The 26,257-nt window shown below is 50.2% G+C and overlaps 1 protein-coding gene across 7 annotated transcripts in view; it reads left to right on the forward strand.

Annotated features, from left to right (window-relative positions):
* The first annotated feature begins 6,823 nt into the window (after positions 1-6,823).
* The window catches only part of Mpp2 (MAGUK p55 scaffold protein 2), a 30,439-nt gene continuing 11,005 nt past the window's right edge, over positions 6,824-26,257 (forward strand). Inside the window, exons 1-3 of one of the 7 annotated variants that reach the window (XM_052756656.1) lie at positions 6,824-6,955; positions 9,675-9,738; positions 14,266-14,384. In XM_052756656.1, coding sequence (XP_052612616.1) covers positions 9,708-9,738; positions 14,266-14,384 — 150 coding nt within the window. In that variant the 5' untranslated portion in view covers positions 6,824-6,955; positions 9,675-9,707. Of the gene's footprint in view, positions 6,956-7,023; positions 7,048-7,220; positions 7,245-8,254; positions 8,622-9,093; positions 9,117-9,674; positions 9,739-12,655; positions 12,789-14,265; positions 14,385-26,257 lie in introns of those variants that run through there. The other 6 variants (XM_052756659.1, XM_052756661.1, XM_052756660.1 and 3 more) reach the window with 6 other exon arrangements.

Consider the following 26,257-nt stretch of genomic DNA (forward strand, 5'->3'; position numbering starts at 1 on the left):
GCATCGTCTTCCGGTCCCTCATCCAGCAGCTGCCATGCTTAGCAGGCTTGTGCCTTGCTGGTCTTCTAACTCCTGCTCTTTCCTATGCCTCCTCCATCTTGTCTGTTCCTCAGGAACTTTTCCCACTTCACTCTGGTAGGTGATGTAGAGGCTTTGGTTCCAAGACAGCCCTGGGTTCCAAGCTTGGCATGGCCTCTTGAATTTTATGGACGTTACTCTGTTTCTTTGAGCGAGATAGTCTCAGCTGGGGAGAGTGCTGGGGGTGGGGTGCTGGAGCCTCAGAGGGGTTTTTAGCCCTAAGCTGAGGTGTCTCCCTTATAAGCTGCCCCAGGGACCATCAAAGAACTTTTCTTTTTTGCTTAAGGTGGTTTGAGTTGGCTAGACTGTCTGGCCAGTGAGCCCTAGGGATTCTCCTGTGTCTGCACTCCCAGAGCTGGACTTAAAAGCATGTGTGCTTTTACATGGGTGCTTGGAATGGAACTAAGGTCCTCTTTGTACAGAAAGGACTTAGACCGAACTATGTCTCCAGCTCTGATTGCTCCATCAAAAAAGTTTGGATTTTTAAAATTGTGTGTGTGTGTGTGTGTGTGTGTGTGTAGCTTTTTGCACATGAGTGCAGTTGCTTGAAGAGACCAAAAGATGGTGTTGTATCCCATGGAACTGGAGTTAAAGGCACTTGTGAGCCACTGAACGTGGTTGCTGGGAACTGAACTTGGGTCCTCTGTAAGAACATTAGTGCTCTTAAACACTGAGCCATCTCTTCAGCCAACCCCCCCCCCCTTTTTTTTTGAGACAAGGTCTCTCTCTGCATAACCATGTCTATTCTGGAACTCACTATGTGGGCCAGGTTGGCCATGAACTCACAGAGATCTGTTGTGGAATATTAGTTTAAGATGTATTACATTTGTGCTGTGGAATATTTGTTTAATGATGCAAAGACGTGTTGCATTCTTTTATGTTGCATTTGTTTAACTCTGTAAAATTGTGTTACTTTGCCTGCCTAAAAAACCCTGACGGGTCTAATAAAGAGCTGAACAGCCAAGAGCTAGGCAGGAGAGAGAGATAGATGAGGCTGGCAGGCAGAGAGAATAAATAGGAGAACTCTAAAGAAGAGTGAGGAGGGAGAAGAGAAGAGGACGCCAGGGTCCAGCCACCCAGCCACACAGTCAGCCACAGAGTAAGAAGGAGAGAAAGATAAATAGAATAAAGAAAGGTAAAAAGTCCAGAGGCAAAATGTCACTAAAGAGAAACGGGATAATTTAAGTTAGAAAAGCTGGCTAGAAACAAGCCAAGCTAAGCCCGGGCATCCACAAGTAAGCCCAAATGCTGGGATTACAGGCCTGCACCACTATGCCTGACTTTTTCCCTTTCTCTTCCCCCTTCTTTTTCATTATTATTATTTTGTTTTGAGACAAAACCTCACTACAGAGCCCAGTAGCCCAGGATAGCCTTGAACTTGCTCCAATCCTGTCTCCCTGAGCCTTCTGAGTGCTGGGATTACAGGTGTATGTGGCCTGGTACAGTCCTCTTGCTTTTTCCATCCCTGTATGCAGGATTGAATCCAGGGCTGTATGCACACTAGGCGCTGTATGCTGAGCTGTATCCTCAACCCTGAGCATGCTTTTCTGTTTTCTATGTTCAGATGTTTTGACTTCCGGGCTAGACCCACTGTCTGAAAGTTGTGCCACCTCTCAACAGTGGCACCCTGAGAACCAAGCCTTTATCCCACATTTCTTTGGAAGACACTCGTCTAAACCCCAGTTCCCTGAAACTTAGTAAAATGTTTGCGTGGACCTGTCCTCAGAGATTCTGCACCCCGTGTTTACTGAGCGCTTCTTGATGGAAGGCTCTTCTCTGAGTGCCGGAGTCACAGCTCAGGGAGACTGCCACTGTCCTCAAAGAACTCCACAGTCTAATGGCAATAGGTATTTAAGGAATGGAATAATTAATGTTTCAAGAAATATTTGCTAAAAGGCTACCTCTTGTCTGTGGAAAAGGGTTTTTTAATTTTAATTTTCTTTTAATGAGTAGAATAGAAGCTCTTCATTTCTCAGCCTCCCCTATTACAGATGATTCATGGACCAATTTTCCCATAATGGAGGATGCTGGTGTTTTTTGCAAACCAGAAGGTCCTGGCCTTTGGACATTCCTGCCAGCTGCTGCCAAGCATTGCTGAACAGCCAGGTGTGGTGTTGCATGTCTGTAATCCCAGCACTGGAGAGGCAGAGGATTGTGAGTTCAGGGCCAGCCTAGGAAAGTTTGTGAGGCAGTGTCTCCATAAAAAGAAGGGAGGAAGAACTGCTAAGCTGTTTCGGGTCCAGTGTCTGATGCCCAATTCATAAAGGATTAGGATGAATTAGTAAAAGTACCTCCATCGAGCCTAGGTAAGCATAGGGTTAGATTAGGCTGTGATGAGAAGCGCCTAAGCATCAGCAAGAAAGTACACAAGTTGTTTCCAGTTCATTTCTTTAAGCTGGGGCACCAAAGGGAGAAGAGGGAAGAAGTGGGTGGCACAGATACGACTGGACAAGGTTCTTCTCAAAGGTGTGTGGGCCGTGAGAAGAGGACATGCTCTTCAGATCTCACACTTCAGAAGCCCTTGGGTGGACTCCACCTGCTCTGGGAGGACCTGGGGTCGGTCAGTCAGGGCACATCAGATGGTCTGAGAAAGAGATGAGCCACCCACTTGTCCCCGGGGCACCTAGCTAAAGCCTTCCAAACTTCTAGAAGGGACCTGCATTTAAGGATTGTTTTCTGTGTGCTGACACTGTGACAGCTACTCCGCAGCTGTCCTTCAGCAAGGTGGAGGTTAGTATCCAGATGGAGAAACTGAGGCTCAGCAAGATTATGTAATAACTGGCTTAGTATGCACACACGTGTGGCTGGGCTAAGATTTCAACAGAACTGTTGTTACAACTTCCCTTCCTGATAAGAAAAAATGGAACCAGGAGACAGGGAGAAGTGTGGATACTGGTCCTGGGATGGGGCAAGGAGGCTGCTTCACAGATAGGTCTAGGGCCCTCTTCCAGGTGAGCAGTCTGAGTACAGGGCAGGGTTGAGTGGGGTGACCTTGGATGGTAGAGCAGCTTTTGGGCTGTGTCTTGTGGTTGAAAAGAAACCAAGAAGTTAGAACATCTCAGTTTGATCCTGAGCATGAGACAGAGCTACCTACCCTTTGAGATATTGTATGGAGGCTGAGACTGGGGAAGGGGGCATAATATTTCCTAAGTAGAGGCGCACCCAGGAGTATGCAAGGTAATTCCTTGCAGTATGGGAAAAAAAACAATGGAATTTTTATAGTTTCAAAATAATGTTTGAAGTTTTTGTGTATATGTGAATTCCTTCTGATATACATAGTAGTTAGTTCAGTAGCTCAGCTATAATAATTCATAAGAAAATGGCCCATCTCTTTTTCTTTTTTAAAGATATCTTTATTTTATGTATATGGATGTTTTGTCTGCATGTACATTTGCACACCAGAAGATGACATCGGATCCTATAGGACCACAGTTACAGATGGTTGTGAGCCACCATGTGGGTGCTGGGAATTGAACTCAGGACCTCTAGAAGAGCAGCCGATGCTCTTAACCACTGAGCCATCTCTCCAGCCCTCTCCTATGCTTTTTTTACACAGCTGTCTCCAAACTTCTCTTTCCTGAGGGGTATAGCAAGTAGAAAATGTTTCCACAACAAGCAAGCTTTGGGGAGTTGCCCATAGGTGTGTGTCCGTGTCCCTGTGTGTCTTGAGTGTGGGCACATCGACTGGGCATAGCTCTGGTGGCTCCTGCTGACTATCACAGGAAGTGTAGCACCACTCCAAGGATGGGCTTCTGGAAAGTTACACCTGCTTAGGGTTTTTTCCCCCTTCCTCTTTGTGCCTTGATTCTCAAAGCTGTGGCCTGAACACCCACCACAAAAAAAGAGTCATTGGGAGGGAAGCACTACCTTTACCCTGTGACCTCTGAGAAAGACAGAATACCGACCTGGGGTCAGGAGGAAGCCTTCTTCCCAGGGGAGGTGCAGCCTCTAAAACTGCAGTGAGAAGCTTGGTAAACTCCAGAGACCTTCCTCTAAGCTGGGCCTGGATGGCTTTGGGCTCAGCTCAGAACACCACACCTAAGGGCACATTCTGTTACGACACTTAACCACACCACTAGAATAGTTTCTTCATCCCTGTGACATCGTTCTCCCCAACCTCCACCCCAGGACATTAGGCTCCTCATCTATTTCAGTACCATAGAAACTGGTATCTTGTCTTGAACAAGCAGGAGGATTCTAGTCTTCGTTGATAAATGTTTCCATCCACTCCAATCTCACAGGACTATTAGCAAAACTATCAATCAAATGCAAGGGGTATGTGTGGGTCGGACAGTGAGAACAATGAGTTGGACTCCACCAGGTGGATTCGAACTTGAATTCCACCATGTCCTTGGGATCCTGGATGGAATAGCTGTGCATTGTTACAGGGTAATAGTTGCTTGTTTGAGAAGTAATTAATAGTTTTGAGAGGAATCAAGATCTCTCTCTCCTTCCCAACTAAATGCAAACAAGCAATTCCCTGAGCAGAGGTGTGTACCAGGCTTTTTCTTTTGGGCCACCAACCAGCTCCCAAATCATGACACAGAGACTTATTATTAGTTTTGAATGCTTGGCCTTAGCTTAGCTCTTATTTTAACCTGTTTCTCCTTATCTACATTTTGCCTCAGGACTTTTTACCTCGAGCTGAGGCTCGAACCCAGGGCCTTGCGCTTGCTAGGCAAGCGCTCTACCACTGAGCTAAATCCCCAACCCACCTCTCTTTCTTTCTGTGTATCTTACTTTCCTGCTGTATCCAAGTTTGGCTGGCAGCTGCCTGGCTTCTGGTCTGGGGTGTGTCCCTCTGTTCTCCCTGGTTCTCTTCTTTTCTCTTTTGCCTAGATTTCTCCTCCTATTTATTCTCTCTGCCTCCCAGTTATTGGCTGGTCAGTTTTTTATTAGACCAACCAGGCACCTTAGGCAGGCAGGGTAAAACAAATGGAACAGGTCTTCAGTAATTAAACAAATGCAGCATAAACAAATGTAACACGTCTTTACATCCTTAACAAAGGCAGCAGAAACAACTGTAACACCTTCACATAGTTAAAGTAACATTCTGCAGCATAAACAAATGTAACACGTCTTTACATCCTTAGCAAAGGCAGCAGAAACAACTGTAACACACCTTCACATAGTTAAAGCAACATTCTGCAGCATAACAAATGTAACACATCTTTGCCTAGTTCAGGTAATATTCCACAACAGAGGCGAGTGGGTGAGAGAGGATGTAGTCTCTGCAATGGGAAGGAGACCTCTTCTTGTCCTGAGTTCAGTTAGGAAGATCATCTAGTCTAACTGCAGAGGTTTGGAAACGTGCTCTAGGAAGCATTTTTTCCTCAGACAGAAGCCTGTAAGTTCCAGTCACTACCATCTGGGGTCGCTAAAAAACTTTCTTCTTTTTCCTCAGTAATAAGCGAAGTCAGCTACTTAACATGGCTTTTAGCATGGCTTTTCCCTTTATTTCCAATTTTTATCCTTTGTGAACAGAGTCTGCTCAGACCACATCTAGGGATGGAGTCTCTCTCTCATTTTTTTCTTCCTTTTTTTAATTAAGAATTTTTTCATTCATTTTACACACCAATCAAAGATCCCCCTCTTTCCTCCTTCTGCCCCCCCCCCCCCCGTCTCCCCCTCCCAACACCCCCCCTCCCACCCCCAAGAAGGCAAGGCCTCCCATAGGGAGGCACATTCAGTAGAGGCGAGTCCAAACCCTTCCTCCTGCCTCAAGGCTGCAAGAAGTGTCCCACCATAGGTAGTGGGCTCCACAAAGCCCGCTCATGCACATGAAATTTGCAGGCAAATGGATGGAACTAGAAAATACCATCCTGAGTGAGGTAACCCAGACTCAGAAGGACAAACATGGTATGTTTCCACTCATAAGTGGATACTAGCAGCGGAGGGAGTAGGGGACACTCAATTCAGGGAAGTACCTGGGTTGTACAAACTGAATGAATGCTGTTTTCTACACCGCAGCCACTGATAGTCCGAGGCTGTGCAGTATCTTTTACTGGCAGGTCTGGGCGGAGCTAGAGGCTGAGAAAGGCGGGCTAGTGGGCTTAACTCTTTGTTTCCTTCTTTTTTGGTGCTGGAGATAAAACCTAGGGCCTCCTGCACGCTCTACCCACCAACGGAGGCACGCGCCACAACTTAACTTGTTGAAAATGGAACTCAGGAAGGAGAGAGTGTTACTTCTGTCCTTATTCCACGGACAGAGGCGTGGACCAACTCCATGCGTCCAGGCCTAAATTAGGGTCTTGGTCCTCTTCATGAAGACACAGTCCCTTAAATTTTTTTTTCTTCTTCAGATTTTCTTGGAAGCCCAGGGATGCAGATATTTGCCATCTGAATGTTTAACGCTGCCCCCAGGCTGAGCCCCTATGGGAGTTAGTGTCCCAGTGTCCCATTGCTTTTCCAGACTGAATCAGGAAAGCGTGCGTGGGACCTGAACGCTGGACCAAGCGGTCCCGTTAGTGTGTGTGTATGTGTGTGTGTGTGTGTGTGTGTGTGTGTGTGTGTGTGTGTGTGTGTGTGTTGGGGTGATCCCTTCAGGCTCTTCCTCCCCCCCCCACATCGCCCTTTTAAAGAATTCCTGGGCGCCAACACACGGCGCTGGTGCTTCTCCGAGTTGGGGGTCGTGGGCTTTGAGGTGCTTGCTAACCACTACCTCCCCGCCCACCCGTCTGCTGCTGCGAGATGACTTTACCGTGGTTGGGAGGTGGCTGTGTCCCTTCCGTGTCCCAGCCCTCTCCTTTCTGTCTCCGCCCCTTCGCGCCTAGGCAGCCTCGCCGCTTTAAGAGCGCGGCTAGCGATTGACAAGCAATAACCGTGGAGTGCCCGGCTGTGCCGAGTCGCCCGGAGCTAGGGGCTCCCCAAGACGCAGGTAGGCATCCCCAGGCCTCCGGGCCAGCACCCACCTCAGGATCCCTGCCTCCTTTTCGACCTGGCACGGCACAAGGGGACCCAATTCTCCAGGTCCAAACTCCCGGGCCCCTTCCCCAAACCGACCCCCTCCCTCTCCAGCCGCAGCCCCCCGATGCTCTCTCTTTCTGTGGGATGCGGGTGAGGAGAACTGAACCCCTCATTCCAGGGATGCTGGTCTCTATCCCAGTAGTGAGGGCTCCAGAGGGACAGCGGGCGCAGGGGTGCTTGCTGAGCTGAGCGGAGCCCAGGTATTCACGCGGCCTCTCGGGGTCTGTGCAGGGTTGGGGTGGTGGGGACGACTTCGGATCCCGGCATTACGTAAGGGCCGCGCTGCTGGCGCTTCCGGCCGTGGGGGAGCTAGACTGAGACTCTGTTGGGTCCCTTGGCACCCTGCATCCCAAGAGGCCAATATCTTGACCTTCCTTGGGAGGGGGTCCTGGGAAGAGGTGCCCTACTAACGCTGCAAGGGGCGGGAGGTTGCAGGGTCTCGGGGGCCAGGGTTTAAGGTCTGGGGACTCCAGAGGGAATCAGTACCAGAGGCGAGGAGCCAGGGTCAGAAAGTTAGGTCAACTAAGAGGATGGTGGGGAGATGAAGCCTGGGGGTGGGGTGGGGGCAGTCATTCAGTGACCTCATCCCCCTGGTCTCTGCGGGCGCGCGAGCAAAGAGCCTTCTTTGATGGCTCGCAACACGCCCCCTCCTTCCCGGGTCCTAGCGCCCCGCGGCTGAGGGTTGAATTGGAGGGGCGGGAGAGGTCTGATTGTGAGTGTGGGCACGTCCGTCTGCTCCCTAGACCCCATCCCTCTAAATCTTAGTTGTGTCCAGCCCTCCCCACAACCCTATCAGGCTCCAAAGTGCCTTTGTCAATCGTTCCTCTTTCGCACCTCTCTGTGTCTGCACTGATGGAGGGGGTGGGTGGGAGGCTGGAGGTAACCTCCCCCTTTGAAGCTGGCGGGCTTCACCTACAGACAGACGCCCTGGGGGTGGAGAAAGATGGATAGCCTGGTGGCGGATGTGCGTGTGGAGGTGGGAGTGGGAGGGTACCTGGGCTTAGGCTTTTGGACGCTGAGGTGCTGTTTCCGTGATGACTGGGCCTGGGGACCTTGGCATGGAACCAGGCTAGCTTGCCTGGCACTGCCGTTCTCCTGTGGGCACGGCCCGCCCCGCCCTCTCAGAGGCTTGGGTGGGGGTGGGGCAGAGCGAGCCGATGCCGTGGGAACCAACTCCTCTGGGAGCAAACCCAGGCTCACTGGGCAGGACTCCCGAGCCTAGGGTTTCCTACAGGCTCCTTCCTGCTCCTTCCCTATCTCCCTGCTCCGGGAAACGAGTAATCCCACCGCCCGCACCTCTCTACTAGGAAGCACGGTTCAAGCCATGAGAAAGTGCCCCCTGCTCTCTAGGAAAGAACAGGGCAGCTGGCACAAGGCACAGTGGAGCCTGGACTTTTCTCCCAGCCAGTGGTGCTAGTGGGAGAGGGGTTCCCCTCCTCTCTCTGCAAGTTCAGTTCTTCTTTCTAGAGAAGATCCAGGAGGAAAAGGAACCATTCCCTCACCCTGGTGGTTTCTGCCTCCAGGGCTGAGGTCATTAGCTTTGGCCTGAGAGAAGGCGCAGAGGGGCTTTTAGTAAGGTCGGTAGTTGCTCCTCATTTTGGATTCTTGGGGGGCGGTGGAGTGGTCCTATGGCTCCCCTTCCTCCTGCCTGGGTGCAAAAGGCTTTAGTCTTAAAGTGGGCACTGCCAGCTGCTTCCCCCTACTTCCCCACCCTTGCTGTGAGCCACTGCCTCCTGTTGTCATGGCAACTAGGGAATTAGGGTTTTATCCAGTAGTACATGCCCAGGAAGGAAAAGGGAGGAAGAGTGGTGGGTCACCCCGTCCTCCTTTCCAGGGAGGATGAAGGAGCCAATCTCGGCTTGGGGAGACCCTGGGGTGGGCAGTGGGCTCCAGACTCCATGCCTGTTTATGGCTGCAGACCCTCCCCCCTCCCTGTCCCAACTCTGGACTAGGCAGGTAAGAGGGGGAGAGAGCGAGAGGCCAGAAGGACAGTGGGAAAGGAAATACAATTTCTGTCAGCTGGACACCAGTGTTCATGGGACACCCAAAGGTTCTAGGCCTGGGGTCTAGAGGTGAGTAATGGTGTCTGTTCTTGTCCTCATGGAGCTTACTGTCTGGGGACACTTCCTGCTTTTGGCTTATATTCAGGATTCACACTTAATCTCCCTCCAGAACCAGAAAGGAATATTATGCTTTGTTTTTGAGATGAGATCTTTATGTTTCCCAGGCTGGCTCAACCCCCTGGGCTAAGGGGATCCTTTTGCCTTAGCCTGAGTGCCCGATACTCTACAGCACAGGTGGGCATTATCATGTCCAGTGAGAAATACTTTTTTTTTTTAAGTAGTCACAAAACCTAGGTTTTCACTGTAGCTCTCCTACCAGCTTTGGGGCCTTGGGGGAAAACTAATTAACCTCTTTGGTCCTTCCTGTCTCTCCCACCTCTGAGAAGGGGCATGCTATCCGCTCTTCTTACCTTCCAGGGCACGTGGGGTCATTCTTGTAATCCAATCCCCCATTTCTGGGTAATGCTCTCTTCCTCCCGTGGCTGTTCCTGAGGAGGACACCCTTCCTAGTGTCTCACCTCCCTGGCTTTGCCTTGTAACGTCTCATCCTCTTCTCTCCCACTCTAGGAGACTGACTTCAGAGTCCTCACTGGCCTCAGCATGCCAGTTGCCGCCACGAACTCCGAGTCTGGTAAGAAGAGGGTGAAGCTGTCAGCCTACCCCAGTGGTTCCGAGGGGGCTGGGCACTTTCACACCACTGCCCCATCATGCCACACTCAGTCACTCAGCCCTTCGTTCAGGCTGCCTTCTCCCTGGGGTAAAATAGAGCAGCGGAAGACCTGAGCTTGCTCCAGGGAGCGCTGGATATGTCGCACAGCTCACCTGCCTGAGGGCTAGGGTGCCTGCTCCAGTAATGGCATACACTGCAGCTGGACAGGAATGGCAGGGAAGTGCCCCTGGATGTGGCTGGGGAATCTGGGATTTGGAGGCCAGTACAGGTTGAAGGGACTGAGAAGTCCATAGTACATTTTGCCTACTGGAGGTTGTAGGGCAGGTCGAGGAGTAAATAGACAAAAATCCCGGGTGGGGATGCTTGCACAAGGTGCTGTAGGTGTTACAGCCTTAGAGTACACAGACTGCAAAAGCCCAGGCTGCAGCTGGGAACTGCCTTGCCCAAACTCCTGGAAGAGTTGATGTGATACTTCAAGGCTCTGAGAGGGAGAACTCATTGCTGTGAGGAGTTTTCACAGTCACTCTGCTGTGGTGGTGGCGGGTGGCGGCAGCGGCTGGTTGTTATGGCATTAACCTGTAAGTCAGCCATCTTCCTCTGAGGACTTGTTTCCTCTGAGATAAAGTGGCAGGATGGGATTGATGTTTTTAATTTTGCTCCTAGATCCCCCAGACTCTGGAGACAGCAGTGGCCCCCACCCACCTGCATCCATGCCCCAAAGTCTACACCTCACTCCAGGGGTTCCTGAGCCCTTGAGTGTTTTCTGAGACCCACCAGAATTAGGTTCCTTGTCTAGAGGTTCTGAAAGGGCTCTGGCTACAGCTGTGAGATGCCCTGAAAGGTCGGAATTCTTCACAGTGGATCCTGCTCCTTCTGCAAGACATTCCAGGTCCCCCACTTTGGATAGAACGAATCCTTGTCCCTACCCTCTGAGAAAATGAAAATTGTGTGCCAGCCAGAACCTAGGCTGTGACCCCTTTGCTGTTCCTCCCCACCAAGGAAAGGCTCTTTCTCCGTGCCATGGAATGTCCCACAGCTTCTTGGAGGGCTCAGATTTTTCTCTTGCCCCCTGGCATCTCCCCCTGCTCCAGTCGCCAGCAAGCCCGCTCTAAAGCTGCTTAGGAATGAATGAGACCCATCCCTGAGCCTGTGATTAAAAGGCTCTCATCTGGGGTTGCCAAGTAAACCTATTAACAGTGACCCACAGGGCTGCACAGGGAGAAGGTTCCCAGCTGCAGGCCACTTGGTGGGGGCTCACAGGGTGGGGAGTCCATGCTTATGGGTGTGGCCTGAGTTGTCAAACACCTCCTGGGACCCTGTTCCCCTAGAGGTAGTGCTGTGGACTGTCCTTTGCTTCTGTACCCAAAGGAAGAAATACCATGTGCATCCGTTTCCTAGCCAGCTCTCTGTTGACATCTCAGCCTCAAAATCTAAGGGTACATCCTGCCCCTTATCACTCGGTGGCCATTGTACTTCCCATGGGTCCGACAGAGACACAGCTGTGCCCCTCATCTGAGGTCAGGCTCCCTTCCCACTTCCCCTTGTTTCCATGGAGACATCCTCTGCAAAGGTGAAGCTAGCAAGTCCCTTCTCCATCCTTTCCCTATGGATCAAAATGGCCCTTGTTATTATGGGAGGGCCCACGGGAGGGCCCACCCTTACTTTAGTTAGGGAGAGTTTGGGAGCCATGTGAGTGATGTCACACACAGAATGGGAGTTTAGACATCTTGTATTCATTTACAGCCCCCCCCCCCCCCGCCCCGCCCCACCCATTGTTTCTTCTTTCTTTACCGGGCTCACTCCTTTCCTTGAATCAAGGTGAGGATGTGGGCCTGCGTTCAGATGGAGCTGTCCCTTTAAATATCTCTGCCATCCCTGGGTTACTGTCCGGATGTGTGTGTGTGTGTGTGTGTGTGTGTGTGTGTGTGTGTGTGTGTAAGCCTGCCTGCTGCCATGGCAACCAGGGTGCAAGGCGACCTGGTGCCATTCCTCTGGGAATGGCTGGCTGGAGGTGGTGGCAACGGCAGCAGCAATGCCCTGGCAGGGGCCTCATGGATAAACATGTGTGCACATGGGGTAAAGGGCCAGGTAGTTACTAAGGCCCTCCCTCTTGCTCACTTTTATTCTTGCTGCATAAATGGGCCCTCACCTTTTCCCTCCCCCGGTTATAAGGTGCCTGCCTGCTCCAGGGCATCACCTCTCTCACTTGATGGATAATGATGCCAAAAGGGAGAAGCTACTGTTAAGATGGACTCAAGGGCCGGGTCCTTTACTGTCCCATGGGTACCACCATTCTGTCTCTCCGTCCACCCACTGTCCACACTGTGCTCCGGTGGATGATGGCATTTGAGGTTAAGATATTTGCCTCTTGTCAAAACGGTATTACTGCCTTCCTGCACCTACCAGGGAGAGGGCCTAGAGCTGTTCTTGAGGGCTTTCTTCGGTTGAGGGGGTTACTGTAAAGAAGGTAGCCTGGAGTCGGGGGAGAGGATGAAGGTCAGGATGCAGCGCAGGAGCGGGTGGGAATCAGCCTCGGGTGAAGTAGAGGAGGAACATCCGTAAGAGAGAGGTGCGAAAGCAAGCTGGGAGTCAGGTTCTGCCGGCCACCCCAGTCCTGAGGGGCTTGCCCGAGTCTCTCAAGCCCGATCTCATTGCCACCTCCTTACCTACACGGGTGGCACTAAGTGACAGGGATCAGGCCAGTTTAGGATGACTCTCTCCTGCCACCGCCCTCCTCCCACCCATTACCGCCCCCTCCTCACCAGCAGGCGGGCTTTGGCCAATCAACAAGGCGGTCCAGGAGGCGGAGCCTTGCTATTGGCTGATCCTGCAGAGCTCCGGGGGTCCCGCCTTCTTTAGCTCAGCCCGCGTCTGGCTAGGAAGGCGCCGACCTCGCGGGAGACTGTTCCAGGATTGCCAAGGGGTCGCCATGGCCTGCAGCCCAGGCAGTGGGGCTTCCTTGGAGGGGATTTCCCTGGGCTCCTCTGAAGAGGCAGAGCTCCGCAGGGAAGGTAGGAAGAGGTGGGGTTGAGAGGCCAGGGGAGGGCCACTCACCCTGTAATTGACCCTCCCATAGTGGGCTCTGGGGCACCTGGGCAGCGGCGCTCTTAGGGGAGATCTGGCCGCCCGCACCGGCCAGAAGAGCTGATCTGGAAGAGGGCATCACTTCCCCCTACCCCAGGCTCAGTCCCCCAACCCGGAGAGCTGGTCGTCTGGGGAGTCAGTGAGCAGGACCGGAGACTGTGGACATTTGGCAGAATGGGAAGGGCACTGACTTGGCTTCTTTGAAAGCCCAAGAAGGATCTTGTCCGTCTCTGGTCATTGCGACGTCCAGGCCTGGAAAGGAAGGGTCTGGAGGCAGGCTCGGCTGTTATTTATGGAGAAGATGGGGAAGAGGAGCGGGAAAGAAACGGGGGGCTCAGGAGCCCTAAGCCATCCTCTCCAAGCTCCAGTTTTAGGGCTCCCTCCTGCCCACCCTCACTCTTTGGAGGAGGGGAGCTCTGACAAGAGTGTTGAGAGGTGCCAGGGAGCCTGTTTCCCCACTCCCCCCTCCTCCAGGGTTTGGATGCTGTTATGCAGATGTAGGCGTGGGTGGCACAGTAATGATACCCCTGCCCATCTTTGCTCCCAGCTGGGCACACTGCTTTTTTTCTTCCTACACCCCCCTGGAGTTCCCGCCCACCTTCACGCGGGAGTGAAGACAGCCTCCACCCCATGTCTCAGAGGCCCGTTTCAGGTGTTCTGATGTCCTTAGTTATGTCTCAGCCCAGGCTGAGAGTGTTCATCCCTGGTCTGATGCGGTTTTTGACCTCTGCCCTTGGTACCCACAGCCGTTCCTGGGTGCTTGTTTCTCCAGCCCCTGCTAGTATTCCAAGCTTCAGTTTTGACTTTTTATCCTGCATTAATTTCTAAAGAATGATGTCTGTCAGAGCGGAGGGTAAAACAGAGGCCCGGGACAGTGGCTTGCGCAGTAGCACACTAAGATGGTGGCGTGTCGCTTAGACCGGTGCTGCGCTGGTTGTGGCCTTCCGCAGCGCAGCCCGCTTGACTCTGCTTGGACTTGGGGACCTGCTCCAAACACTGTCTTACCCCCGAGCCTGCCAGCTACAGGTGGTTGAGTCCTCATGTTTCAACCCAGCTGGAGGTTGAGTGGGAAGTCTGGTTTTTTGGTGCTGGGCCGAATCTGGAAATGGGACACCTGCCCCCGCTCCGTGGTCTGATTCCTGCTCCTCGTAGCCTCCTACTTGCCTAGGCTGGAGTTGCCGAGTGTGGGAAAAAAGGTCAAGAAAACTGCTGCCTGCCCTGGGCTCGCTGCCTGCCCTGGGCTCTCTGCCTGAGGCATACAAGGGTTTGGGTGTCTGTGAGAGGAGAGTAGGAAGTGCTGCTAGGTGTCTTGTGTGGGGCTGAGATGATGGGAGGGAGGGTTTGTGCTGGATTTTGGTCTTCTGTGCCCAGCTGATACTCAGCATCTCACTGCCCCTCCCCCAGCCATGCAGCAAGTCTTGGACAACCTGGGATCCCTTCCCAATGCCACTGGGGCTGCGGAACTGGACCTGATCTTCCTTCGAGGCATAATGGAAAGTCCCATAGTCAGATCCCTGGCTAAGGTATGATGTATCAGGGAGGTGGGTGGTGTACCCGGGAGCCTCAGGGGACCCTAGGAATGGGGCACGTAGCAGAAGGAGCCACCTGAAAGGGGTGGAAGGATATCATGCCTGGGTAATGAACCTGAGGGACCAGGTAGAGGAACCTCTATGGCACCCGGCTGCACCTGGCTGGGGAGAGAGAGGTGGGGGGGGGGACGTGACATCTGGCTGAGAGAAGAGCCTGCCTGTGTGTTGGAATCTCTAGATTGGTCCTGTCCACTTCTCTGCCTTTGTGGGTTTGTACATGTGTGTCAGGTAGGGGCAGACTCAGTAAAAGAGAAAATTGTAAGAATTTTGTAATGTCATTTTAGGAGCACAGAGGACAGGTGCCTACCTGAACCTCTGGGGGCAGCAGAGGCCTCTTGAAGGAAGGATGAAGAGAGGGACAGGAATCTGGGACCACAGGAAGAGAGCTGGGGCAGAAACATCAAAGTGAGAGGCAGTTGGAAGTGTGAAGCTGGGGCCTCAGGTGCGAGACAAGGAGAGTGAACTGTGAAGATGGTGGCAGGTTGTGGAGGCACTGGGGATCATGCCTGCTTGCTCAGACATTGTCCCTCAAGTATCAAGCAGGCTTTGTACATTTTAGGCCAGAAGAGACAGTGGCGTATGTGTTCAGGAGCCCCCACTCTGGCAGCCACATGGAGGATCGCATGAAGGATTTCAGAGACCAACTAAAGACCATGTGGTAGTCAGAGCTAAGAGGATCCTGGTGCTGAGATGGCATGGGGTGGGACATAGTGGGGTACCCAAGGTTCCACCATAAGCAGAGGAGGCTGGTGTTGACTTTAGCAGAGAGGGCACAACAGTAAAGGAGAGCATCTTCTCTTGTGGGGAAGGAGGTGCTCTTGGGCTGGGCTGGAGGCAAGGCTGGGCATGCTGGGAAGTCAGCCTGATCACTGGGAAATCTGAGTAAAGGCAGGCATTCCTTTCCTGTGATTCAAGGGTCCAGGCTTGAGCAGGGGATCCGAAGCCAAGTTTGACCAGTCACTGAAGTGGAGAGAATCTAGTGAACAGGGAGGGACCCAGACAGTCCATGGCAGGCCCTGATTTCCCAGGGTGCGATGATGACTCAATCCCTAGACAAAGAGGAAGGAGGTGCCTTTGATCCAGGCCCCCGATTGTAGGTGGATCCATGAATGAAGGCTGAGACTGACTTGGATAGCATGACTTCTGGGGCCCAGGCTGGGAGGAAGCCAAGAGGCAGGGAGAAAACCCAGGTGAAGGTTGGGGATTTCTCCGAGGGTGCACAATAGTTGGGTAGTGGTGGGGGTGTAGAGATGGAAGAGAAGGTCAAGGTCAGAAAGGGAGGTAGGAAGTGAAATATTTCCTAGGAGGGCAGGCAGTTCTGGGGGTTGGCATGGCCATACAGGGTGTGGCAGATACAGATGAGTCTGTTGTTCAGGGGCATTAAAGAGGTCCTGGAGGAGCCGGGCGGTGGTGGCGCACGCCTTTAATCCCTGCACTCGGGAGGCAGAGGCAGGTGAATCTCTGTGAGTTCCAGGCCATCCTGGTCTACAGAGTGAGTTCCAGGACAGGCATCAAAATTACACAGAGAAACTCTGTCTCGAAAAACAAAAAAACAAAACAAACAAACAAACCAAAAACCAAAAAAGAGGTCCTGGAGGGGAAGGCTATAGTGAGGGCGGGCATGGCTACATGCACCTGGGAATCCTAGGCAATGGCAAGTGATAGGGGAATGAGACCAAGGCAGTCAACAGGGTCTTCACAAATGAATGGTGGGGGGGATGGAAGGACAGAGAGGAAGGACAGAGAGGTGGTGGGTTTTCTTTTGTCTTTTCTTTGTGTGTGTGTATGTGTGTGTGTGTGTGTGTGTGTGTGTGTGTGTGTGTGTGTATGTGTGTATGTGTGTGTGTGTGTGTGTGTGTGTGTGTAACCAAGAGATTGAAGTTGGGTGTCTTCCTCAATCATTTTCCTACCCTATTTTTTGAGACAGAATTTCTCATTGATCTTGGAGGTAACCAACTGGGTAGACTGGCTGAATAGCAAACCCAGGGAACCTGCACGGCCTGGCTTTTACCTGGGTGCTGGAGATCCAAACTTAGGACCTTATGCTTGTACATCAAACATTTTACAAACTGAGCCATCTCTCCAGCCTCAGGTGGTAGGTTTCCTATAGGGCTTTGTGGGGACCCTGTCATAGGATGGTGGTAGCCTTGGTGTAGTGTGTGGAGGCGATTAGGTCCTCTTGGAGGGAGAGAGATGCTGTGTTCCAGGGACACACCAGGTATATGTTATTGTCCATGTGCATAGGAAGCTGAGGCAGGAGAACTATGAGTTTGATAGCTTGGGTGACATAGTAAAGCCCTGTAAAGAACAAAACAAGACCCAGACATGATGACACATCCCTTTAATCCCAGCGCTTGGGATGTAGAGGCCTGAGCAGCAGGAGTTCAAGGTCAGCCTCAGAGAGTTGGAGGTCAGTCTGAGCTGCGTGAAATACTGTCTCCAGAAACCACAAAAAGAAAACACTCAAAGCAGAGAAAAACAACCAAAACACAAAAAAGAGCAGATGATTAAAAGGTCTAAGACATTCTGGGGAAGAGAAAACGTGATTGGAGGGAACAGGAGAAAGGCAGGTTCTTTTTGCGTTCCTTTTTTTTTTTTTAAAGCAAGAAACCACGCATGTCTGTAGTGCTAGCTACTCTGGAGACTGAGGCAGGAAGATTGCTTGAGCTCAGTGCAGGGCAAGCCTGGGCAACACAGTGAGACCCTGTCTCTTAGAAGAGGAGGGAGGAATTATTGGTGTTTCAGATGTTGAGTACATAAGCTCCAGGCGGGCAGGAAGGTTTGTCTGCCTGGATGACCGCTGTGTCTTCAGAGCCTAAAACAGTGTTTGGTGCATAATTGGTTTTTACTGAATATTTGTTGAGTGGACAAATAGAAAATATTGAATCATGTAATCACGCTCCAAACACCCGTTTTCATAACATCAGTACTGAGACTGCTTATTTTGGCTTTTCTGCTTTTTTTTTTTAAACCCTTTAAAAAATATATTTTGTGTGTATGTGTGTCTGTCTGTCTGAATATATGCTACATATGTGTGGGTATCCACAGAGGCCAGAAGAGGGCCTTAGATTCCCCTGGAGCTGGAGTTATAGGGGGTTGTGAACCATTGATGTAGGTGCTGGGAACCGAACTTGCCTCAGCAGAAGCAAGAAGTGCTCTTAACTGCTGAGCCCTCTCTCCAGCTCTTACTCATTCCTTTGAGGAAATAAAAATGTTGTTTGTTACAATTTGCTCCCCCCTCCTTCTCATTTCTACTGCTGTCCTTTCCCAAGAGTAAACACTGGTGATGTCATGTCCCAGAATACTCGCTGTCCTCGTCTGTACATGGGCTTAGCCACTAATAATATGCCCTTGTTGTACATGCCTTTAAATTTCCCATAAATGGAACGATGATAGTATAATCTGCTTCTGCCTTTGAAATTTCTAGTTCATGTAGGGAGTAAAGTTATTGGTCTAAGTAGGAATAAAGATGGTGAGAGTCATTTGAACCGTTGTGCGCTGTGATGTGTCGAGTGCAGAGGCTCCTTTCCGAGAGACGAGAGCGGTGGTGTGGATTTCGCCCTGAAAAGGACAGCACTGTTGCGGGTGTTCTTATGTCCTTGTGTTGCTGCACAAATGTGGGGGTTTCTCCGGGGTGGACTTGGCAGTGGAAGTGCTGAAGGCGTGAAGTTTTGGCCTCAGCGTCTGTAACCTTCCAAAGCTGAATTCAGGGTTGTATGGGGCAGGCCACATCTTCTGTGGGTCAGGGAGTCGGGGCTGGGTGGTACTCAGCTTCCTTCAAAGTGTGACTTCCTTCACTCATTCCCTGATGGCCTTGCCTAAGCACTTGACAGATCTCCAGAGAGGGGTTGCTGGTTCTGTCACTCATTCCTTCATTCATTCATTTGTTCACTCATCTATTCAGCAGCTATCTACTGGATACCCAGCATGCACCAGGGACGGCACCGAGAATAACAGCAGATGAACCAGAGATAGTTTGTTCTTCTGATAGCACCCAAGTCTGACTTCCTCTTACTGGGTCTTACAATACCTCAGTCCCAGAGACCCACGTACAGCCTGGCTGATAAGTTACCAATGTACTGAATCAGACTGAAAGAGAGTCCTCCCTCTAGAAATGTTTGGAACATAGGCAGGTCAGATTGTCCTTCCAGAAAATTCTGGGCATGATTCTCAATGCAGAGAACACTCAGAAGATAGCGAGGATATTTGTTCAACTCTGAGACCGACCTCACCTGAGAGGACAGTGTGCTAAGGGCATCCAGTGACTTCTCTCATCTGGTTCTGAAACAAACAGGGAAGGAATCTCCCAGAAGGACTTCGGAATAGTAAACCTCTCCTACCTCTGTGTGGGTGATCCTGTGGAAGGCCACTGCTCATCAAAAGTCAACACAGCCCCTCTCTTTACTTTCCAACATGGGCTTGCTTTGGATAATGGGACCCACTTCTTACCACTTTCAATGATTATATAGCCATAGATGAATTTGTGAATCAATAGACAAAATACTCTGATTAAAAATCCAGCTGCAAAATCTTGGTTCTCCTGAAGAAGTAGCCCAGAGCTCCCAATGGATTCGGGTTAAACTGTAGTAGTTAGTAACCTGTCTCCTTCCTTTGCCTTTGAGGAGTTGGACTTGACTCTTGTCTCTGAAGCTATGACAGACATGTGGGAGGGTCTGGGATGGGTAGAGCTGGGGCCAAGGATGGGGTACCTGAGGGAGCAAACCCAGGGAATTAAAAGTTCTGAGGACAAGCTTGGCAGGCAGCTCCTAAGTCCAAGGGTTGGCTGTAGATAGCAGGTGGCTGACATCTGGGAGGGCTGACGTGGATCCAGCATCAGGTGCTCCAATGGCAGCCAATGCCAAGGTGAGAAATCCAAGGCGAATGGTATTTAGAAACCAGTAAAGTTGCTAAGAGCAGGCTCACCTGCCTGCAGGGAGACATGGGAAAACGGTATTTGAGCTACTCCACGTGAAGTACAGAGAGCAGCGGTTGAAGTCAGAAGACCCCTATGACTGGCTTTTGGGGGGCCACAATAGCTAAAGGGAGAAAGCATTCGTTCTAAATCACGGTTTCAGGGCAGTCCGTCCCGGCAGGGAAGGCATGGCAGAGTTCCTGAGGGCAGGGAGAGCATGTGGTGGAGCTTCATCACGTCACTGGGGACCAGGAACCAGAGCGCAGCTGGAACTAGGGGCTGGGCTGTAACTTTCAATGGACGGTTCCCTGGTGTCTTGTTTCTGTCAGATAGGTAGGTCTACCCGTAAAGGTCCCACAGCCCTCTTAAGTAGTGCCACCAGGGAGGGGACAAGCTTTCAAAAACGTGAGCCCATGGGAGGCGTTTCAGGTTCAAACCCTGTGGTGCAGTAGTACATCTGTTGATCTTCGTGGACGTCAGTTGTTTCTTCTGAGAAGTGAGGAGAGTGGTACCCGTTTGGTAGGAGAGTCAAACCGATGTGGTGGTGGTGGTTATGGACGTGGAAGTGTTCCTAGGGTATGGTGTTGGCCGTGAGCCTGAAGTTCCTCAGAAGGCTTTCTCCTGTGGTTAGGCTGCCATAGGTGAGCTGGTTGAACAAGCGGGGGCTCTAGAACAATGAAGGTACAGGGAAGCCGGTAAGATGGGAGCCTTGACAAGGGTGTGTGGTAAAGGGAAGGCGTGGCATCGGGGAGCTCAGCAAACCAGTTAGCTTTTGCTGCATCCCAAACTACAATGTGCTGTGGTTTAATTTTCGTGGTTTTGTGGGTAGGTTGGGTGGCTTTTCTGGGCTGGGCTTGCTCACCTGTGTGAGCTGGGTGGTCTAAGATGGCCTCACCCACGACTGCTGTCTCAGCTCAAAAGGCTGCAATGCCTGAGGTGACTGGAACTCTCTCCATATAGTTTCTCAGCCTGGAGGAGGGTGGCCCCGTCCTCCCCACACAGTGGTTTCTCCATCGACGGAAGACAAATTCCAGATCACAGACGCTGTCAAGTCTCTGACTGCCCGCATGACATTTGCTAATGTCCCAAAAGCCAAAGCAAATCACCGTTGCTAAACCCTGATTGAAGAGTTCTGGAGCACTGCTCTCTGGCACTTGCTTCAGTTCCTGAGTTTAATTATGAGCCCAGAGTTCAAAGGAGAATTCTGTCCTTTGCCGAGATCAGAACACTTGGAGTGAGAGGGTGGAGGAGTTTTTCAGGGAAATGGCTGTGGTGGTTCCACGGTTGCAGCCCACTGTTGGCTCTGCCTCAGGAGTTGGCAGAACCAGGCTACTAGTCACTCCTCTCTTGTCAACTGGCCATGTCCCTGGCCCCAGTTTCTGGACCCTGCATTGAGGGTGTGTGTGAGTCACCGAGGCTTATGTAGCTTAGGCTGGCCTTGAACTCACTATGTGGCAGAGATGACTCTGAATTCCTGCTTGGACTTCCCCAGTGCTGGGATTTGAAGCATGCACCACTGTGCCTTGTTACATTATGCTAGGGATCCCCATGGCTTCCTTCATGCTAGGCAAGCTCTCTACCACTTGAGCTCCATCCCTGGCCATGTTGAGGATGATTTTGAGATCAAAATGATACATGTGGTTACCATGGACATTCAAAAATTGCTCTCCTGGGTCCCAGGTCCAGTGCCTCTAATAATTGTATGTACACCAATCACTTCTACAGAAAATAAGAAGAAATCTTTTGGGGGTTGGAGAGATGGCTCAGCAGTTAAGAGTACCTGCTGCTCTTGCAGAGGACCCTGGTTTGGTTCCTAGAACCCATATGACAACAGTTCACAACCACATGTAACTCCAGTTCCAGGCTACTCAACACTTATCTGGCTGCCGTAGGCACCAGGCAAAAACATGGTGTGAATACAAACATGAAGACAAACTACTAATAGATATAAAGTTTAAAAATCATTCCTAGCCGGGCGGCGGCGGTGCACATTTTTAATCCCAGCACTCGGGAGGCAGAGGCAGGTGGATCTCTGTAAGTTTGAGTCTAGCCTGGTCTTCAGAGTGAGTTCCAGGACAGCCAGGGCTACATGGAGGAACCCTGCCTTGAAAAAAACGAGGACAAAAAAAAATTTCTAGTAAAATAATACTGAGTGAAAGGTAGTAGGTAAAATTTCACTCAGTAAGTAAATTTTCATAATAAAGTGTAAACAAAATAAAACAAAACCCCAAACTAGGCCCCTAGGATTTTACATATATAGCTTGATTCTCTTTTTTTTTTAAAGGTAAAAATAGCTACAAATTATATTCACTTTAGGACTGTGTAGAATCCATGCAGATGTAATAAAACTTATACAGGAAGCTAGGGAATCATGAATGCAGGCACTGGAGATATGGTAGGTGGGGCCTGCGTTTAGATAGAGAATATCGTCGATTAACTTCCAAGACACTGCATAAACCAATTATGAAAACATATTATAAACTCAGCATTGTGAAGGCAACTGAGTTCCTAAGGCCTCCAGAAGTTGGCAATTGTGCTGGAGGCTGAGAGTGTTCAGCGTTGGTGAGCTAGCTGTTTTTCAGCCCTCCCAAATGTTTGCTTTGTATTTAATGGTTCCATATTCAGAGTTTTCTCTGGGCTGTGGAAGCTGAGCTTGGGACTGCCCATGGGTAAGATTTCAGTTAGAAGCCATAAGAACAGAGATGGAGTAGCTTTTAATGGGGTTAGGGGTTATTGTATTAGTCAGAGCTCTCTAAAGGAAAAAAAAAACTGGTAGAATGAATGGAATATATACATCACACACACACACACACACACACACACACACACACACACACACACACAAACACACACTATTTATTAGAGTGGCTTAGAGGCTATGGTGGGTAGTCCAACAATGGCTGTCTCCTGATGGAAAAGTTCAAGACTCTAGTAGTTCAGTCCATGAGACTGGATATCTCAGCCATTGCAATCTGGTGCTGGAGTCCTAGGGAATTCCTAAAGAGCTGCTGGTCTTGGGTCTGCATTAGAATCCTGAAGAAGCAGAGTCTAACACCAGCGAAGGAATGCCTCAGCAACAGGGTAGATGGACTTGCCAGCAAGAGGGAAGGCAAGCAGGCAAAAAAGTGAAGGCTTCTTTCTCCCGTATCCTTTTCTATGGGCTGCCACCAGGAGGTGTGGTCCAGACTGAGGGTGGGCCTTTCCACCTCAAATGATCTAACCAAGAAAGTTTCTCAGCCTGGCGGTGGTGGCGCACGCCTTTAATCCCAGCACTCAGGAGGCAGAGCCAGGTGGATCTCTGTGAGTTCGAGGCCAGCCTGGTCTACAGAGTGAGATCCAGGACAGGTACCTCTGGGGGAGGGGGGAGAAAGAAAGAAAGTTCTTCACATCCAAGTGCCCAGCTGCTTAAGTTTTGATTGATTCTAGATGCAGTCAGTCTGTCAACCAAGAATAGCCATCACAGTCATTACGTCCAAGAAGGCAGGTGAGTTGCTGGGGAGGTGCCTGGTTCCCTTCTTGGTCAAGTTAGTCTTCTCTTCAGCCGGCTTGTCCTGCCTCCATCCATGTTGCAGAGGATGCCAAAGCCCAAAGGAGCAACTTCTTAGGTGCCCAAGACAGATACCCGGGTCAGAGCTGGATCCCATTAGCCAAAGAGCTGCTTTTGGGCCGAGGTGCTCACATTCCTGGTGCCCCCATTCCTGGTGCCCCCATGCCTTTGTTCTTTCTTGTGACTCAGATTCCCAGCATGCCTTGGGCACAGACGTGATCCAGAGCCAGGCAAGCTTCTGTCTCTCTCAGGCTACATGGACTGTGCTCTGGGGGTGTCTACCCCTTACAGGCTTGTTTCTGACCCTGAATACGACTCTTGTGTCCCATCCATGGCCTAGTCCCCCTTAACAGGAACATTGCCAAGCCAAGAGGAAGATGGACAGTTCAGGTGGTCATGTTGGGTGCTGTTCGCTGTCCTGTTTGGGAAAGAGAAAGGGAAATGCCTGCTGTATGCCAGGCATTTCGTCTGTTCACTTCACTCCTCGTTATGTTTATGAGATGTTATTAAGGTCTCATTTCAGAAGACTGACTCCAGCAAATTGTCCTCTGGCCTCTACATGCACTCTGTGGCATGCTCCCCTCAATAAGTAAAATGTAATAAAATAAGTAAATGTAATAAGAACAATTAAAATCTCCTTGTATGAAGCTGGGTTTGGTGGCTAGCTCATGCATGCCTGTAATCCCAGTATTTAGGGAACTGAGGGGGGAGGGTCACATGAGGCTGAGAGTTTAAGACCAGCATGGTGACATATTGGGAGCCTCACCCCCAAAACAACCAAACAAAACTTCCCCTATCTTGTGGGCTTAAAAGACATTGTGGAATTAAAAAACAAAAAAATGTACCCAGAGCCGTTATCCATCTCTCAGCTCACTTCAGTATGAGGTAATTTACAATTTGGCTTCATCCACACCTCCACCTGCTTCCCTCTCTCCTGAAGCGAATCTCAGGTGTAATCAACTTCATCTCAGTATGCATAGCAAAGATAAGGATTCCCCCCCTCCCTGCCTCCCTCCCTCCCCCTTCCTTCCTTCCTCTCTCTGGAAAGGGTTTCTCTGTGTAGTCCTGGCTGCCTTGGATCTCGCTCTGTAGACCAGGCTGGCCTCGAACTCAAAAGATCCACCTGCTTCTGCCTCCTGAGTGCTGGGATTAAAGGCATGTGCTCACATGCCTAGCTGAAGATTTTTTTTTTAAGTAATAACACTACTATTATCACATGTAAAAAAATGAAACAATAACTTATGTGTTATATGTGTATTATTCTGTGTGTGTGTGTGTGTGTGTGTGTGTGTGTGTGTGTGTGTGTGTGTATGTGTGTACTTTTTTATTGTTTTTCAAGACGGGTTTTTTTTTGTGTAGCCTTGGCTATCCTAGAACTAGCTATGTAGACCAGGCTGGCCTTGAACTCACAGAGATCCACCTGCCTCTGCCTACTAAAGTGCTGGGATTAAAGGCGTGTGCCACCACCGCCTGGCTGGTATATGTGTGAGCAAGAGTGTGAAGGCCAGAGGTGGATGTCTTATATATTTTCTTGATCTTTCTCCACCTTTCCTTCTTTTAAAGATGCATTTATTTTTAGTTCTGTGTATGTGTGAGTCCCTGCATAGATGTACATGCAACATGTTTGTACCTGGTGCTCAAGGAGCTAGAAGAAGAAAGCACTGGACTTCCTGAAACTGGATTTAGAAGCAGTCCTGAGCCACCATGTAGATTCTGGGAACCAAACCAGGGTCCTCTGCAAGAGCAGCCAGTGCGCTCAACTGCTGAGCTGTCTCTCTAGCCCTTCCTTTTTTTAGACAGGGTCTCTCACAGATGCCAAAGCTCACCAGTTTGGCCAGGCTGGCTAGCCAATGAGCTACAGGAATCTGTGTATCCTTTGGTTACCTCCCCATCCCATCTCCACCTCACCTGCTGGTATCTCGTTCCCCAGCCCACCACAGGCACACACTCTGATTCCACCTTTCAATGTTTGTCTTGGGCATCTGACTTCAGGTCCTCATACTTGCAAAGCATGGAACCTTACGGACAGCCATCTCCCAGCCAAATATTGTGCAGCTTTAATAAACAGCATTGAGTCATCCTGAGAGTCATTTTTGGAGATATCAAGGTAGATCCACAATTCACACCATACATCAGAATAAACTACAAGCAGACTAGAGATGTAAATGTGAAAGTGTGAACCCTAGAAGAAAATAGGTCTGTATATAGGAATAACCCCCCGCAACCTCAAAATTCAGATGCATGAAAGATTAGTAAGTTCAGCCATAATAAATATATATATATATATTTGCAAAGCCAAACTGCCACAAGCAGAATCCAAAGATAAATGACAAGCTAGAGGAAAATGAGTTGCAAAAGATGTCACAAATAAAGGGCTAATCTTCTCAATACAGAGAGAACATTTAAAAATGGGAAAAGGAAAAAAATCAAATAGAAAAATTGGCAAAAGACGTGAACAGACAGTTCACACAAGAAGATACACAGATGGTCTTTAAACATACGAAGAGATGCTTGGCTGCACCCATAATAAGCAAAATGCAAATTAAGCCCCACTGACAGATCATTTCTCATCGGAGTGACTGGCAGGCATTCAGAAGTCTGATTAGTACTGGGAGGAGCTTAGGGGACATTTCACATGTGATGCTGGTGGCTGCCGCGCCACAGTATCTAAGACATCTGCTTGACCCACCAGACTTCTAGCCATGGATGCAGGATCTCCAGATAGAGAGCACTGTGCCATGGTTATTTCCCACAGCCTTATTGCAACAGCAAAATATTAGAAACGACCTAAATATTCAGAGACTGGTTGAGTAAGTTATCGGACTCCAGATGTGCAGTCGAGTCTTGCAGTCATTAAAAGAGTAATAGCAATAGAAGGAAATCTCCATTTGTGGTGTGGGGTGGTATCTAGAGAGAAGTGTTGGGTTGGAAACCCAGATAACAGCCAGGTGTCGTGACACGTCTTTAATCGCAGCACTTGGGAGGCAGAGGCAGGAGGATCTCTGCGAGTTCACATAGCAAGTTCAGGCCAGCGTAGGCCACATAGTGAGACCCTGTCTCAAATAAATAAAACAAAACAAAACAAGCAACAACAACAAAAAACAACAACAACAAAACAAACAAACAGGGCTGGAGAGATGGCTGAGAGGTTAAGAGCACTGGCTGCTCTTCCAGAGGACCCTGGTGTGATCCCAGCACCCACATGGCAGCTCACAACCATCTGTAACTGCGGTTCCAGGGGATCCAACGTCCTTTTCTGGTCTCTATGGACACTGCATGTACATGGTGCACAGACATACTTACACGCAAAACAACCATACACATAGAATAAAAAAATGAATAAAATCT

Source organism: Peromyscus californicus, unplaced genomic scaffold (genome assembly GCF_007827085.1).
Source record: "Peromyscus californicus insignis strain IS unplaced genomic scaffold, ASM782708v3 Scaffold_3__1_contigs__length_106647218, whole genome shotgun sequence".
NCBI lineage: Eukaryota > Metazoa > Chordata > Mammalia > Rodentia > Cricetidae > Peromyscus > Peromyscus californicus.